The sequence below is a fragment of the Grammomys surdaster genome, unplaced genomic scaffold (genome assembly GCF_004785775.1).
Source record: "Grammomys surdaster isolate TR1022 unplaced genomic scaffold, NIH_TR_1.0 174, whole genome shotgun sequence".
Classification (NCBI taxonomy): Eukaryota; Metazoa; Chordata; class Mammalia; order Rodentia; family Muridae; genus Grammomys; species Grammomys surdaster.
The window spans coordinates 7,505,205-7,520,970 of NW_021604622.1; the positions used below are offsets into that span (position 1 = coordinate 7,505,205).

The 15,766-nt window shown below is 45.6% G+C and overlaps 1 protein-coding gene across 2 annotated transcripts in view; it reads left to right on the forward strand.

Annotated features, from left to right (window-relative positions):
• Window positions 1-7,996: 7,996 nt before the first annotated feature.
• The window catches only part of Mtmr12 (myotubularin related protein 12), a 67,418-nt gene continuing 59,648 nt past the window's right edge, over window positions 7,997-15,766 (forward strand). Inside the window, exon 1 of one of the 2 annotated variants that reach the window (XM_028767656.1) lies at window positions 7,997-8,171. In XM_028767656.1, coding sequence (XP_028623489.1) covers window positions 8,091-8,171 — 81 coding nt within the window. In that variant the 5' untranslated portion in view covers window positions 7,997-8,090. Of the gene's footprint in view, window positions 8,172-8,422; window positions 8,476-15,766 lie in introns of those variants that run through there. The other variant, XM_028767658.1, reaches the window with a different exon arrangement.

The following is a 15,766-nucleotide window of genomic DNA, read 5'->3' on the forward strand; positions in this document are numbered from 1 at the left end:
CTCCTCCTCCTCCTCCTCTTCTTCCTCCCCACCCCTCTGGATTTTCGAGACAGGATTTCTCTATGTAGTGTGTAGTCCTGGCTGTCCTGGAACTCTGTAGACCAGGCTACCCTAAAACTCAGAGATTCACCTGCCACTGGCTCCCCAGTGCTGGGCTCAAAGGCGTGCACCACCACCGCCTGTCTGGGGTATCCTTTTCTATTAATCTCTGCCAATTCCTTTATCGAGAGGGTCTATCGTGGAACCCAGGACCAGGTTTTCTCCACCGAGTTGGAAGCAGCAAGTCCCAGTGATCCTCCTGTCTCCTCTGCCATGCCCTCTTATGTAGGTGCCAGGACACCACTCCAGTTCTCAGGATTGCGCAGCAAGTGCTCTTGATCTCTGAGCTATCTCTTCAGCTTCTGTCTTTGAGACAAGTTCTTGTGTATCCCTGGTGGCCTCAAACCTCGGGCTAATCAGGCTTACGCCATCACACCTGCTTTATTCGGTACTGGAAGCACAATCAGGACTCTGTGCCGACCGAGCTACATCCCCAGACTTCCTGACACTCCTCTTTGAAAGCTGCATTTGGACACTGTTAAATTCTGTAACTCCTGGGGGTGTGGGGTGCCCTGAAGCTGACCTAGGCTGAGTTTGTACTTTAAGTTTCATGTGGTTATGGCACAGCAGATGTCCCCAGAGGAGGTATTGCAAGACAAAGGGAGCAGGATGAGAGTGACCAGGACCTGGTCCAGTCTATTGGATTTAGCATACCATTTTTATACACCCCTGTAGAGGGCGCAGTTTCCACGTTCCTGAAACACCCATAGGTCATCATCGTTCTGAAAGCATCCCACCCAGTATTCAAAACACCAAGGACAGTGTTGGAGCGTGCTGATCTTGAAACCCAGCAGGTCAGCCGAGTAGTGGTGGCCCACGCCTTTAATCCCAGCACTTGGGAGGCAGAGACAGGCGGATTTCTGAGTTCGAGGCCAGCCTGGTCTACAGAGCCAGGGCTACACAGAGAAACCCTATCTCGAAAAACCAACCAACCAACCAACCAAACAAACAAACAAACAAACAAACAAACAAAAATGAAACCCAGGAGAGTGATTGGCAAGTCTGGGGCTAGCTAGTCTGCAGGGTACATTCCAGGCCATCCACGACTTCAGAGCAAGACTGGGTTGAAGAGGAGGGGTAGGGAAGGGGAGGAGAGGTAGAGGAAGGAGGGAGAAAACAGGAGCATGACCTACTGACCTTGAAGAGTTCTGAGCTCACCCCTGAGAGGATGAAAGGACTTGTTCTAGATACTCAGACATAATCAGGAGACTAGGACAAGGCGCTGACTGTGCAGCTTGGAGGTGCTTAGAAATTCAGAGACTCGTCCCTGGTCTCTAAGGAAAATGTCAAAAGACTTGTTGATGCTAGGAATAGATTTATTGGATAGGACGATTTGGGGAACGTATGCCAAGACAGGCAGAGGCAGAAAGTGGGGTTGTTTATTCGGTTGGTTTGTCGGGGGTGGGAGGATGGGGGCACTGTTTCATCAGGTAGTCCATACTGGCTGGAACTCACTATGTAACCAAAGGACTTTGACCCTCCTGACTTTCTTACCTTAATCTCCTGCGTTAATGTGTACCGAGCACAAGTGTTCTCAACAAGGCACTTGGTTTTTATTTTAATCCAAGTTATTTGAATTACTCAATATAAAATGTCCAATAGTGAGTAATTTGAACTACTCACTAGATAAAGTGTCCTTTTATCTTTTATTGAAAATAGATTTTTTGCCGGGCGGTGGTGGCGCACGCCTTTAATCCCAGCACTTGGGAGGCAGAGGCAGGCGGATTTCTGAGTTCGAGGCCAGCCTGATCTACAGAGTGAGTTCCAGGACAGCCTGGGCTATAAAGAGAAACCCTGTCTCGAAAAATCAAAAAAAAAAAAAGATTTTTTTTCATACAATCTATTCTGATTATGTTCTCCCCTCCAAAAAACTACTTCCAGATCCTTCCCAACTCCCCACCCACCCAAATCTACACTTTTTGCTCTCTCTGATTAGAAAAGAAACAGGGATCTAAACATAAAAGCAAAGGCTAAAACAAAAGCTTACGAACGTGAATAGGACTAACAGATAAGCAAACAGAGAAGAAAAAAACAAAGAAAAACCACAGGAAACATACAGACACAGAGACATGTGCAAACCCATAAAAACACAAAACTGGAATCCATAATAGGCAAAAGACCTGTAGGGAAACGGGAAAAAAAGCCCAGTCAAAGCATTATGAGACCAAAACCAAACAAAACAAACCAACCAAACAAAAAATACCATTGAATTTGTTGGGCATCTACCGCAGGGCATGAGGCCTTCGCTTTAGTGTGGTTTGTATACCCAGCGAAACTGTCACTCTTGTGAAAAGGAATGTTGAGGGGCTAGAGAGATGGCTCATTTGTTAAGAGTTCTTCTAGAGATCCTGAGTTCAATTCCCAACAACCACATGGTGGGTCACAACCATCTCTAATGGGATCAGATGCCTCTTCTGGTGTGTCTGACAGCTACAGTGTATTCATATAAATAAATAAAATAAATAAATAAATAAATAGAAAAAGTATGTTGAAATAGTACAATAACTTCTTAGAAAATAATCCTCGCCGGGCAGTGGTGGCGCACACCTTTAATCCCAGCACTTGGGAGGCAGAGGCAGGTGGATTTCTGAGTTCGAGGCTAGCCTGGTCTACCAAGTGAGTTCCAGGACAGCCAAGGCTACACAGAGAAACCCTGTCTCGGAAAAAAAAAAAATCTCTTCAAAAATGTTTCCCCAAATACAGTTTCCCTTTCTAAAAACAACCAACGCCACAATTTCCTTTATATCTATCCAAAAAGGTTCTATTCATATGGGAAGAGAAAGATCCAGCAGCACTCTTTGGTTTTCCCATCACAGAAGAGGTAGACGAAGGAGGATTCCAAGTTCAAGGCCAGACTGAACTCCAGGCGTTCACAGCCAGGCTAGGCTGCACAGTGCAGCACTTTCTTGGAGACAGGATCACACGTCCAGGCAGAGTTTGAAGCCAGGCTGTCTGACTCCTGAAGGGTTGTCTTTATCCACCAAACTGCATAGCTGCTACCTAAAACGCTTCCTCATTCTTTTTTTTTTTTTTTTTTGTGTGTGTGTGTGTGGCTGTAATTTTATGGCTGCATCAAATTAAATGACTGCCCTGTAATTTGCTTGACCTACTCCTGTTAGTGAGCATTTATGATATTTCTAACTCGATGTTATACACATCAAAAAAAAAAAAACACAAATGCAGTTAGGGATGGGTGTGGTGGTACAGGCTGCAATCCCAAAACTTGGGAAGTGGAGGCAGGAGGCCAGCCCTCAGACTTGGGTTATTTGAGACCTTGTCTCAAATCAAGCAGAACATAACAAAATCTCAACCAAAAAAATTATAACTAGCAAGCATGGTCACATATCATTTCAAACATGTGGGATACATCAATTCTTATTTATTTAAGACAAAGTTTTAGAATTGAATATTCTGAGACAATTTTGAAAAAGGTGTGTGTCTGTGTGTGTGCGTGTATGCAGATGTCTCTGGCTATGTATTTATTTGCATATGTGTGTGCAGATGCCCATGGAAGCTAAAAGAGGGTGTTGAAGTTCTTGAGTCTGGAGTTGTAGGGTACTGTAAGCTGCCCAACACAGTCACTGAGAACCAAACAACAGTCCTCTACAGGAGCAGTGGAAGTCGCTAAGCTATGTCTTCAACTTTTTTATTTTTTATTTTTTTTATTTTTATTTTTTGGTTTTTCGAGACAGGGTTTCTCTGTGTAGCCCTGGCTGTCCTGGAACTCACTCTGTAGACCAGGGTGGCCTCGAACTCAGAAATCCACCTGCCTCTGCCTCCCAAGTGCTGGGATTAAAGGTGTGCACCACCACTGCCAGGCTACAAGATACATTTTTATTTTTAAAATAAAGATCATAAAAATGAAATTAATTCATCCAATTTTTTTCAAGATATGACAAGAAATCTTTACATACATGAAAAAATGCAGAGATAACATTCGCAGCTTAATTTTAATGTTTTAAAAAGTCACATCAATTCTACAAATCACTACCTCTAGAGGCAGCTTACTGAGTCTACTCCTTGTGTCATGCTTACAGTGAAAAAGTGTTCTAAACACAATGATCAGAATTCTTATATTCTAAACAACTTCTTTAAAATGTAACAATCAAAATGCGTTTTACATTTACGCTTAGGACTATGACACACTAAACCTACATGGGAGAACTTATGTCTTGACATAATACCTCGGAAACATTGCTTCCTCTAAATTAATGGTCCATTTAAATTCTCTAGTGCATACCAAGTTATTTAAGACAAGCATCTGCAACGCTACTTTCCTTTTAAGAACAAAGATATTTAATTTTTATTGCCTTTGGGAAACACAGTGGCTTTAAGACAATTTTTAAGCCGGGCAGTGATCCTTTAATCCCAGCACTTGGGAGGCAGAGGCAGGCGGATTTCTGAGTTCGAGGCCAGCCTGGTCTACAGAGTAAGTTCCAGGACAGCCAGGGCTGTACAGAGAAACCCTGTCTCGAACCCCCCCCCCAAAAAAAAGACAATTAAAAAAAAGATTTATCTATTTATTTATTTATTTATTAACGTATACGAGTCCTCTGTCATACACATATACTTCTGCATGCCAGAAGAAGAGATCAAACCAAGTCGATGGTTGTGAGCCACTGTGTGAGTGCTGGGAATTGAACTCAGGACTTCTTGAAGGACAGCCAGTGATCTTAACCACTGAGCTATCCCTCCAGTCTCTTTGAGACAATTTTTAATATGACTGTAAAATTGGCATCTCCCTGCCTCTTGCCTTCCCCCCTCATATCCGTGGCGAGTGAGAATCCCCGCCTCTGATCCTTGCTGTGTACTTGCCTTGCAGTGTAGCACTCTGGTTAGTGTTATTCTGGTTTGAAGGAGACTGAGACCATACTGTCCTTAAGAACCTTCTGGACTGGCCAGGCTAGAGTAAGTCACCATGGACCACTGGACAACCTTTATTTAATCAGTAAACCAAGCAAGCCACTGCATGGGAGAAGGCAGACTCCAAGGAGGAGGGGGCTCACTAGGCTTCTAACCACGTGACCGGCTCTGGCTGTGTTCCACCTGAGAGTAAAACTAAATAAATAAGCTGACTGTGCTGGTCCCTGATTTAGGTTCTGCAGAAGTTGGTGGCTCCAGCCAAGGAGTTTGAGGCCAGCCTGGACAATAGGACAGAAAACATTTAAAAAAATGAAAAATCCCAGCAGGCTGTCCTGCTATGATACCTCAAGAAGAAACCAGATGCTTCTTAGGCTGTGTCTATTTCTCATCATCTCCAGAGAAGAATTGAAAGACGGTTGTAGCAAGAGATTAATCCCTGCCCCAACCCTCTGTGTGTGTGTGTGTGTGTGTGTGTGTGTCCGTCCATCCATCCATTTGTCTCTCTGTAGTTAGGTAGGGCTTTCTAGATGAGCAGAACCAACAGGACTATAAAGGGACCTATTATACTATAAAGAGAACTTACTAAGAAGGCTTACAACCTATATGGGCCATGTAGTCTTAGCAATGGCTATCTGTATGCCTGAGAGCCTGGTAGCTGCTGAGTCAGAGAAGTCAGATGCCTTAGTAGTCCCAATGTGGTGTCTGTCAAAGGCCTAGGAGATTCCTGGAGAGTCAGGCTGAGGCTGAAGTCTGATGTCAGTGAAGGGGACAACAGCTGCAGCAATGAGGCAAGGCACACTCTCCAGCCAGAGCCCAGACAGGCAAAGGAGCTGCACTGATATTCTCAGGATCTGTTGCTATCTGGGCCACCTACTGGGAGGTGCAGCCTCCTCTTGAGGAGTGTCTTCTTCCCTCTGTTAATCCTTCCTGGAAATGCTCTGGTAGATCTGCCCATAGGTGTGTCTTTAGTTCATTCCAGATTCCATCAAGTTGACAATCGAGATTACCCGTCTGGGCTAGAGTGACAGTTGTGAAGTTAAGAGCACTTCCTTTTAACCTGAATTTGTTTCCCCGGCATCACTGTGGGGTATTACAACTGCCCATAACAACAGCTTCAGGGAATAAGAGACAACCTCCATGAGCTCCACCCCCACATATATAGACACACACATACAAATACATCTTAAATAAGTGTTTATCAGTGAGTGAAAACTGACTCTAGAAGTATGTATGAGTGTACACCTGCTGCAGTAACAGAAGACCTTACAGTTGATTATTTATACATAATAGAAAATTGCTTCTCACTGCTCCAGAGTCTAGGGAATTCCAGAACACGACATCATTAGATTCCATGTTGGGAAGGGTGGCCCATTCAACAATTACAAATTCTTGTTGAGTTCTCTCATGGGGGATGGCTAGCCAGAACCCTCTGATCTCACAAGGGCATTCCTTCAAGACTTAAATCTCTTCCAGGTCCATTTCTTCTTCACAGTATCACATGGGGGAGGGGAGGGACACATTCAGAAGAGGGTAGCAAACCAGCTGGCTTCTTGGTATTTAAAACCTTTCATTTGTTGGCTCCAATTCCTGGGAAGTGTACTGATGCAGAGACAGTGTCAAGTTTCCAGAATCATACTGCAACCAGGCTTGACCAACGGCAGATGTTAAAGATCAGGGTGATCTAGTAATACTTAACGCCTACTTAACGCCTGAAGAAAGGGACATTTGCTTGGTGAATTTCTATCAAAAGCCAGTACTTCTGTTTATGGATTGGGTCAGAGGCTGGAAACAAAAGTAACAGAATCTGTCTGGCATATCTGAATCAGGGGGTCACATCTTCTTCCTGGGAACCAATCTGGAGGAGCTCAGTTAATCGTTTGCTAGGTTTTGAGATGAAGGTCTTATTTGTGGTCTAGGTTGACCCGGAACTTCCTATGTAGTATGAGCTGACCACAAATTCACAAATCTTCTCGTTTGGCCTCCCAAGTGCTGGAACGGCAGGTGTACTCTACCACCCTTTCTGTGTTACTTGGGAGAGCTTCATGAAGGAGTAGTACTTAGGATTTTTTTTTTAAGGCTATTGGTCAGGCTAAGGCATAACAAGGCTTGACATTTGAAAAATTAACTGCAAATGTTTATTGGCTTTTCACAGTAGATGGAACTTCGAATGAGCTGCATCGTGTCTTATTCTAACACAGTGCTCCAGAGGGAGAATTCAATTTGGCCTTGCTAATGCAAGGCAAGTGCCTCAAAGGTGGAATTCAAATGAGTAGTCTGAGTGTGAGTATGTGTGCTTTATTTGCAATCTTGGCTTACTATGAGAGGTTTGTCGATAACTTGGGAAAGTAAATAAGTCTTAAGGGCTTTTGATATCTTACCAGTTAGAATCCAAGCAACAAACAAAAGAAATTTGAAGTTGAACACAACATTTTACGGTCATCTATTACTTCGTTCCTATCCGCTCTGTCTCTTTTCATTTATCTAAAGTCTGAACGTCGCTGGTGTGAATTTGAAGCTTCTGTGGAGGAAGGTATTCTGTTCAGCAAGCTTTTGGAAGCTGAATTTCAAAGCTGCTGGCAAATTAATAAAGCAAAGGGGTAGAACGACTGCCCGCAATAACTTAGCGACCGCAGGATCATTAGGCAAACGGCGACATTCTCGCTATCCAATCGTGGGGAAGCCCGGAGAGACCGCTGTCTGCATTGGCTAGAGCAAATCCCTCTAGAGCAAATCTCTTTAGGTACTGCCCGTGCCAATCAGAGGATGCCTGGGGGCGGGCTTTGCAGCAAACAGAGGAACAAATCAAGCCAGGAGGGGCGGGCGCTCAGGCACTCTGGCCAATAAGGAAGTGGGCGTGGCCAGCTCCTGGGTTGTGGGCGAGACCTCTCAGCCAGAGAAGAGTGAGCGGCAGTGGGCGTGTTCCACGGTCGGTAGGCGGGGCGCGTGGCCTGGGCGGAGCGAACGGTGTCCGCGGCGGAGCCGGATGCGGGCGGTACTGCCGCCGCTGCCGCGGCCCTAGGGATGGGCGGAGCCCCGGCCGCTGGTGCTGGTGGCCACCGCCGCTGCGGGAACCTGAGCCGGAGCCGCCACCTCTGCCGCCGCGCGTCGTTGCTTCGTAAGGCGGCGGGATGCTGGGGAAAGGGGGAGTCGGAAGTGGCGGCGGCACTAAGGCGCCCAAGCCTTCCTTCGTGTCGTACGTACGTCCTGAGGTGAGACTGCGCCGGGCGAGCACGGCGGCGGGTGGAGTGGCCCGGGCAGGAGCGCTTCCTGCCCGGGTGCCGGGCGGGGCGAAGCGGCAGGACGCACTGGGGCCTCCGGGCTGGCCGAGGCCCGGACCCCTGCGGCAGGCTGGGCAGGTGCCGGGGCAGGGCCCTGTCGCTCGCCACCGCGCCTGTGGGCGGGAGCCGGAGCCCGGGAGGTCCTGCGGCCCCAGCTCCCCAGGTATCCGGGAAGGGAGCAGAAAGCCTGCGTGATAGGAACCCCGCGCGGGGTTCCCCGGCAGTCCGCAGCCTGGTGTGTATACTCTGCCCTGGACTTTCTCCGTGAGTCTGGAGAGCTCGCCTGCCGGGGGTGGTGCACTGCTTTCCGTCCGCGCTGTTGTAGGGAATGTGGGTCGGCCTTGGCCTCTTTCGGTGTCTGCCCAAAGCATTCTCCTCCCGCTACTTCTCATTTTATCGCACCCCTTCCAATTTGCAATTTTAGTCAAGAAGTGCTTTCACTCGGGAAATACTTTCTGAGCGCCTGCTGTGTGCCAGGTACGATCCTGGAACGCTTGTAATAACTATCAGAGAACAGAACAAAGATCGAACTCCCTGGGAGCTTATGTAAAAAGAGTCAACGATATGCATAAGTTAGTTGTATAGCATTTAGAAGATAGTGGGGGCAAGGCATCTTTTCATTCTTACAAAGGTGGTATTTCAGTCAAGACTTGGAAGACATTAGGTCTAGGTAAGGGGTCCTGGACGGACCCAGGGAAGGCTGCCCGTTGACAGTGTGTGTCTGGAGCTCCCTGCATGAGGCACAGAGAGGAGGTTGGAGAGATCAGCCCTCCTAGCCCACGTTGAAGACTTCTGGAGCAGTCATTCTTTACCTGTTAGTAGGCTCCTTCTCAGTTTCAATTTGTGAAAATTGTGAGATTGTTTTTTTTTTTTTTTTTTTTTTTCAATTTTGTTTGTTTGTCTCTGGATTATGTATCCTGGCTGTTCTGGAACTCACTGTGTAGACCAGTCTGGCTTCGAAGTCACAGAGCTCAGTCTGTCTCCACCTCCTGAAAGCTAAGACTAAAGGCAGTACTACCATGCCCGGCTTCCGCAGTCTGATCAGTAGTGTGCAGGTAGACGCTTTGCCAAATTCACTGCCTCCCGATGTGTTCCCACTTTTTCACCTTGTTAAGATGTAAAACAGGTGGGCCAGGGATGAGAAATCAGAGACCTGAGGCCTGCAGCCTTTGCATATGTCTTTTGAAGTCAAGGCGTCTAGTGGAGAGTACTAAAATGGAGCCTATTTTCAGTATTAATTGGCAAATAAAAACCACTTCCTCTGTCAGAACTTGATATCGAGAGGCTGGGCTCTCCCTGTAGTCCAGAGAGGTAACGTGGTCAGGTTCTCTCTTTGTCTTTCTTTGATAGCACCCTAGTTGAACACTAACTGGCTTTAACCTTTAACCTTTCCTGTTTAGTGAGAGTAAACTACAACTGAAGCATCTTCTGAAGTGTGACCAGAGTGCAAGAGTGCCCCAGTCGTCCTTCTGACCGCACTCTTTGCCCATGCGCCCTGCTATGTTTCATTTGGGAGGCAGTGGGGAAGGCAGTGGTTCAGCTCACTGTGCTCATAGTTCAGGGGTCCTTTTAGAGGGCAGTTTTGTGGTTTTGCATTTAAGACAGTGCTGTGAGGATGCTGTGCGGTGGTCCTCGTTGTCGTTTGTACTGGCTAAGACTCTCTACTCCAATTTGCATGGCTTATTAAAAGATAATGGTAGGAGGAGGTGAGAAAACAGCATATTTTTAAGTAGATGGCTTTGCCAGCCATCACATTACCGGAAATGGATGAGCAGCGTTCAGATGTTGCTTGTGTGTGGCCCCGAGCCCTGAGTCTGATACCCTCCTCACCTTGGGGGAGCCTCAGAGCACTTTTATGAAGACTAGTATCCACTATTTTTACCCTTTGATTTTACTGTCTGCCTGCCTTTTGTGTCCTGCGGGTGGTGTGTGTGTGTGTGTGTATGTGTTTTATTTATTTTTGGTGTTTGACTATGAACCATACCACTGTGAACCATACCACTCTGAAGAGACCCATTGTCATCTGATACCACTTTTCCCTGTGTGCAGTTCTGGAGCGAGAACACAGGGCCTCCACCATGATAAAAAAGTACTCTACCACTGAACCACGTGCCAGCCTGTCTTTTCTTTGTACCACTTTTCCTAGCTGGTAAATTTGCAGTTTCTGAGATGCTTTCTTGAAGGCGGATGACATAAGGTGCCAGAACCTTTACATCTCTTGTAGTGTAATTATGCCTACTCCTGGTGATAAGCCTACTGATCAGATCTTGGAACTTCCAGAGGCTTCTCCAGAGGTAGAAGCCTTTGCTAAGCCAGAACAGGATCTATCAAGAGTCAGCACTGTCTGTCCTAAAACATTGGCTAAAGTATTTGAAGATGAAGTTGTTAAACATGATCTTATTTTTCCCCTTTGTGATCCAAAGGGACTGCAAATGATAGCCTAAAACAAAGAGTAATGGTTAACTCTGGCTTCTGTGACTGTGCCAGAGTAGCCTGAGTTGTTTTGTCATTGATTCCTCTAAGTCGGTGAGGGTGACAGGTTAAGATCCTGAATCATAACATAGGACCTTTGGTCATGTTTTGTAACCTGTTCAGAGGGAAGCTGATGGTTCTGGAAGCTGAGATCTGCAGGAGGCAGGAATCTGGGGACACTTTGCTACTTGATATCGGATGTCTAGAACTTAGCTAAACCCTTTTCCTAGCTCAGCCTCAGGCACAGGTTGCAAGGAATGTCTAGCGGTATGCAGCAGAGATGCTGAGCTCTGATCCAGGGAGGCATCTGGTGATAGCTTGAGCACAGAGTCACTTTTCATGTGAAAATGAAAAGCTGTGTGAATTCCTATGTCAGAAGCCACAAGTGTTCATTATAGAAAAAATGAGATGAAGTTACACAAAAAATAGGTACAAGTTAGAAACTTGGGCTGGTTGTTGTTAGGCCTTGCAGAGGACCTAAGTTTGGTTATCGGAAACAATGCATCTCACCAACACCTGTAACTCCAGTTCCAGAGTACCTGAGGCACTCTCCTGGCCTCCTTAGATACACACTTGTAGCAAACACACACAAAAAACACACACAAACACAAATAAAAATAAACTTAAAAAAAACCCAGTGCCAGCCACACATGTAAAAATGTGCAGAGGACCTTGCTGCCAAGCCTGAGCGTCTGAGCTCAGCCGGTGGACCCTAACTGTGTGGAAGGAAAGAACCGTTTTCTATAAGTCGTCCTTTGACTTTTGCTCTGTGGCATGTGAGCACCCCCACACACGCACTACTCTTTTAATAAAAATAAATAAATGTTAAGAGATTACAGACTTGCTAATTATAATGCATCCTGTTAGATATATGTGCACGGTATGTGGGTTTGAATGGGGCTTACCAAAATGGAATTAATGTTACCAGTTATAATCTCAGCTGCCTTTTAAACCAAAAATGCACATTGTAAACAGCTCTCCATACCAGTTGTTAAGCCACAGTTCCACTTTGTGCCTCAGTGAAGACACGGTGATGGGAAACGCCAGGCAGCACAAACAGCCAGAGTGGCTGATGGGAGGACTTCGTATGTAGAAACCAATGCTGCGTGACAGTTCTGACTCTTCAGCCTTACCAGTTCTTTGCCAAGCTGCCTTGACCTATAAAATAGGTTCGTTTTATTTTTTTGTGTATGAGTGTTTGCCCTGCATGTGTCCTGGTGCCCAAGGCGGTCAGAAGAGTTCATCTGATCCCCTGGAACTGGAGTTACACATGGTTGTGAGTCACCATTTGGGTGCTAGGAACCGAACCCAGGGTTTCTGCAAGAGCAGCAAGTATTCTTCACTGCTGAGGCATCTCCCCAGTCCTTCTGGTCATTTTTTAATGCTTAGATCCATATGCACAGTGACTGGGCTCAGAAGCTTGTACAGAAAGGACAAGGACTAGGAGGAAGATCTGCTTTGATACAAGCACATTCCCTTGTGATGGGATGCTAAAGAGGAAGCTTCGTGGTACTTATGTGTTCTTTAAAACTGATCTGGGAAATGGCTCCCAAAAGGCTGCTACACACATCCATTTTTGCAAGGCATTCCAAATATGGTTAAAATGTACTTGCTCATGGAGTTTAGTCCGTGTTTGCCTTGGAGATACTAATAATAGTACCAGAGACTTGTTTTGTGGATTTTTTTTTTTTTTAGGTTGGGAAGAGAATATAATTTGTCCTCCATTTTACAGATGTATAAACTGAGTCTGCAGGGTTAAATGCCCTTGCACAGGGGCACAGGATTACTAAACAAAGAACTGTCTCCTAAAGACCCAGCAGTGACAGGGCCTAGCCAGGCCCATAGGAATTCAGGAAAGGTTTGTATGGTCCTGAGTGTATAAGAAGGCAGGCTGAGCAAGCCATTAGGAGCAAGCCAGGGAGCAGCACTCCTCCACAGAGTTCCCTCAGTGATGGACTGTGACCTAGAAGGGTGAACCAAACGGAGCTTTCTTTCTTTTTTTTTTTTTCCAGTGTGCTTTGGTCAGAATGTTTCATCACCACACTAGAAACACAGAAATGGAGAAAAGGCACGAAGAACCGTGCTCTTTCTCTTTGTCTCTCCTTCTTTTGATTTAAGGAGACAAACTTGTCCTTTCCTAGTCCTTACTCTGGCCCATTTCTGTGGTGAGCCATGAGCCTGTGTATTTCAGAAGTGAACCTATGAATTGCCAGCAATTTGCTCCTCTCATACAGTGAGTGTTTAAACTGGGATGTTCTGATGGTGCTGCTTTCTTCTTTTCCCTGTTTTTGTGGATTCAGGGAACTTTCAATACAGAACAGGCTTGCCCACATGTGGCTGTAGATGCCACAGTGCTTTTCTCATTGGTGTCTTTCCATGACCGGTTCCTCCTTGGCGTCTGTTAGATGCTGATCTGGGAGACTTACTGAGCAGGTACGGGACCTTCTGTTTGTTGCAGTCTCTAGAGGCTTTGTTTTCTAATTCAGCAGATGTTTACACAGCATCTGCTGAGTCTACCAAGCATTAGATCGGCATCGAGCTATAGCAATCTACAAAATAGACACAGTGAAATGGAAAACATTTTGTCTTACATATATTTTGAGACAGAGTCTCTCTATGTAGCCCAAACTAGCCAGGTTGGTCTGGAAATCACAATCCTCCTGCTGTAGCCTCCTGAATGTTATGATTGCAGATGTTCTCCACCGGGACCAGCTTGAGGTGTGCTTCTGCTGCGTCACTGACTTTGATGGCTCTGATGGATACATACTAGGAAGAATAAATTAGCTTATCCTAAAACAGACATTCTGCCCAGTCCTAATAGTAAAAATACTTTGTTATTGTTGTTTGGTCTTGTTTTTGTTTTTATATTATTTCTTTATTTTTTATGTATTTATTTTTTTGAGACAAGGTTTTTTGTTTTAGCTTGGCTGTCCTGAAACTCACTGTGTAGACCAGGCTGGCCTCTGCTTCTGCCTTCCAATTGCTGGGATTAAAGGCATGTACTGCCTCCACCTGGCTCACAAAAATACTTTTAAAGGCAGAATTTATAAGCATTGGTCATTTGTTTGTTTCTTTTTGGGGTTGAGGTGAGGAGATATGGACAGAGTTCTGGCTGTCCTGAAACTTACTTTGTAGTCCAGGCTGGCCTTCAACTCAGAGATTCCTGCCTCTGTCTCCTAAGTGCTGGGATTAAAGGTAGGCACCAACACTACCTGGCTTATATGCATTCGTTTTTTCTTGTTTTTATTACATTTAAAATTTAGCATGTGTGCACAGGCATGCACTCATGGGCATACCTCAGCATGTGTACAGAGGATAACTTTGAGGAGTTGATTCTTTCCTTCCACAGTTTAGGCCCCAGGCATTGAGCACAGGTTTTCCGTCTTGGCTGTTACTCACTCAGCCACCTTGATGGCTCTGCCTTTTTTTTTTTTTTTTAAATCATATAACTCCATAGCCTTTTATACATTTTCAACTTTTCTTCTTTTTCTTTTTTGTTTTTCTAAGACAGGGTTTCTCTCTGTAGCCCTGGCTGTCCTGGAACTCACTTTGTAGATCAGTCTGGTCTTGAACTCAGATCTGCCTCCCAAGTGCCGGGATTGCCTTCTGGTTTTTAGTGCATTCAGAATTTGCCCTCTATGTATCTGAAACACACTGCTTTTCTTCTGTTCATGGGCATATTAAAATATGCTGTGAGGCTTCCCTTCCCTTAGTAAGAATTCATTCATTAATTATTGTTCATTCATTCATTTATTGGGCTGGGGATTGTGTCCCAGGCCTGCATATGCTAGGCAAGCACTGTGGCATTGAGCTGTAGCCCCGCTGTCCTCACCAGATCACCTCAGTGAAGTTGGCCGTCACTGATAGGGATTGAATAGGCTGGGGAAGGACATGAAATGTCCTTCCTAAAATAATCACTTTCTTAGCTGTGGCTTTAGTTTGATCTGTCCAAGCTTCCGCTTTTTCTTCCGCATGTGTTTCCTGTGGCATCTCCCTGGGTCAGCTCCAACACCATACAACTTGCAGATGGTGCATCAGAAGGCTCTGCCAAGCAACACTTCCTGCATTCTGACCAAACAGCTCCACATGCAGCCTTCCTCTCAGAGCCCAGGTCATCCTTCCACCCTGCTGTCCTCTCCAGTGCCACTGTCACTGGCTGTCAGTGGGAACTGTGCGAGGCCAGGATTGGGTCCCCAGCAGAGACGGGTAAAGTCTAAAGGCAGGACTACTGTCAGAGCTTAGGGCGTGGGGCGCCGCGGCTAAAGGGGAAAGCTGGCTTGTATTTGTGTGTGTGTGTGTGTGTGTGTGTGTGTGTGTTTCCTCAGCAGGATGTGGGATGCTCTGGACTGTTTCTGCATGGCATCATCCCATATGACAAGTAGGTTTCAGAAAGAATCTGTTTTTCAGGGTGATATTTTTCCCTTAAAAAACAAACAACAACAAAACCCACATATATCTTATGATAAAAATCAATGTAACAAAGTTATACTTTGAAAGTTAGAAAAATAAAATTACCTGTAGGCATGGTACTACAAAGAAAGCAGTAATTCCACTTATGTTGTCTGTCTCTGTCTGTCTGTCTGCCCCCCACCCCCGTGTCTGTGGGGGGGGGGTTGTCAAACTTGAAGCTGGTACTGCTCCATATTGGTAGTGTTTGTACAAACTGTTTTAACAGCAGGATTGCCCTTGTCTTTATAGTAGTTTGCAGCCGTTGACCAGAACCGAGTTCAGAAAAGTGCTGAGGCTGCATTCTTCACTCTGTTGGGGTTATGCTTATAAAAGCGCCCAGGGACTTCTGTAGAGTTTAAGAAGAAGCAGAGGTAGATGTTCACTGTAGGTAGAAGGAGTAATTTTGTTGTTGTTTTAAGATTTATTTTAGCCAGGTAAGCTTGGATGCAGAGGCAGGTGGATCTCCATGAATTGGAAACCAGAGACGTCTAGGCACATACTGAGACCCCAGCTCAAAAAAAAATTTTTTTTTATTATTTATTTTTATTTACTGAGATAGAGTGTCACTTCTTGGATCAGGCGGTCCTTGAATTCACAGAGATCCA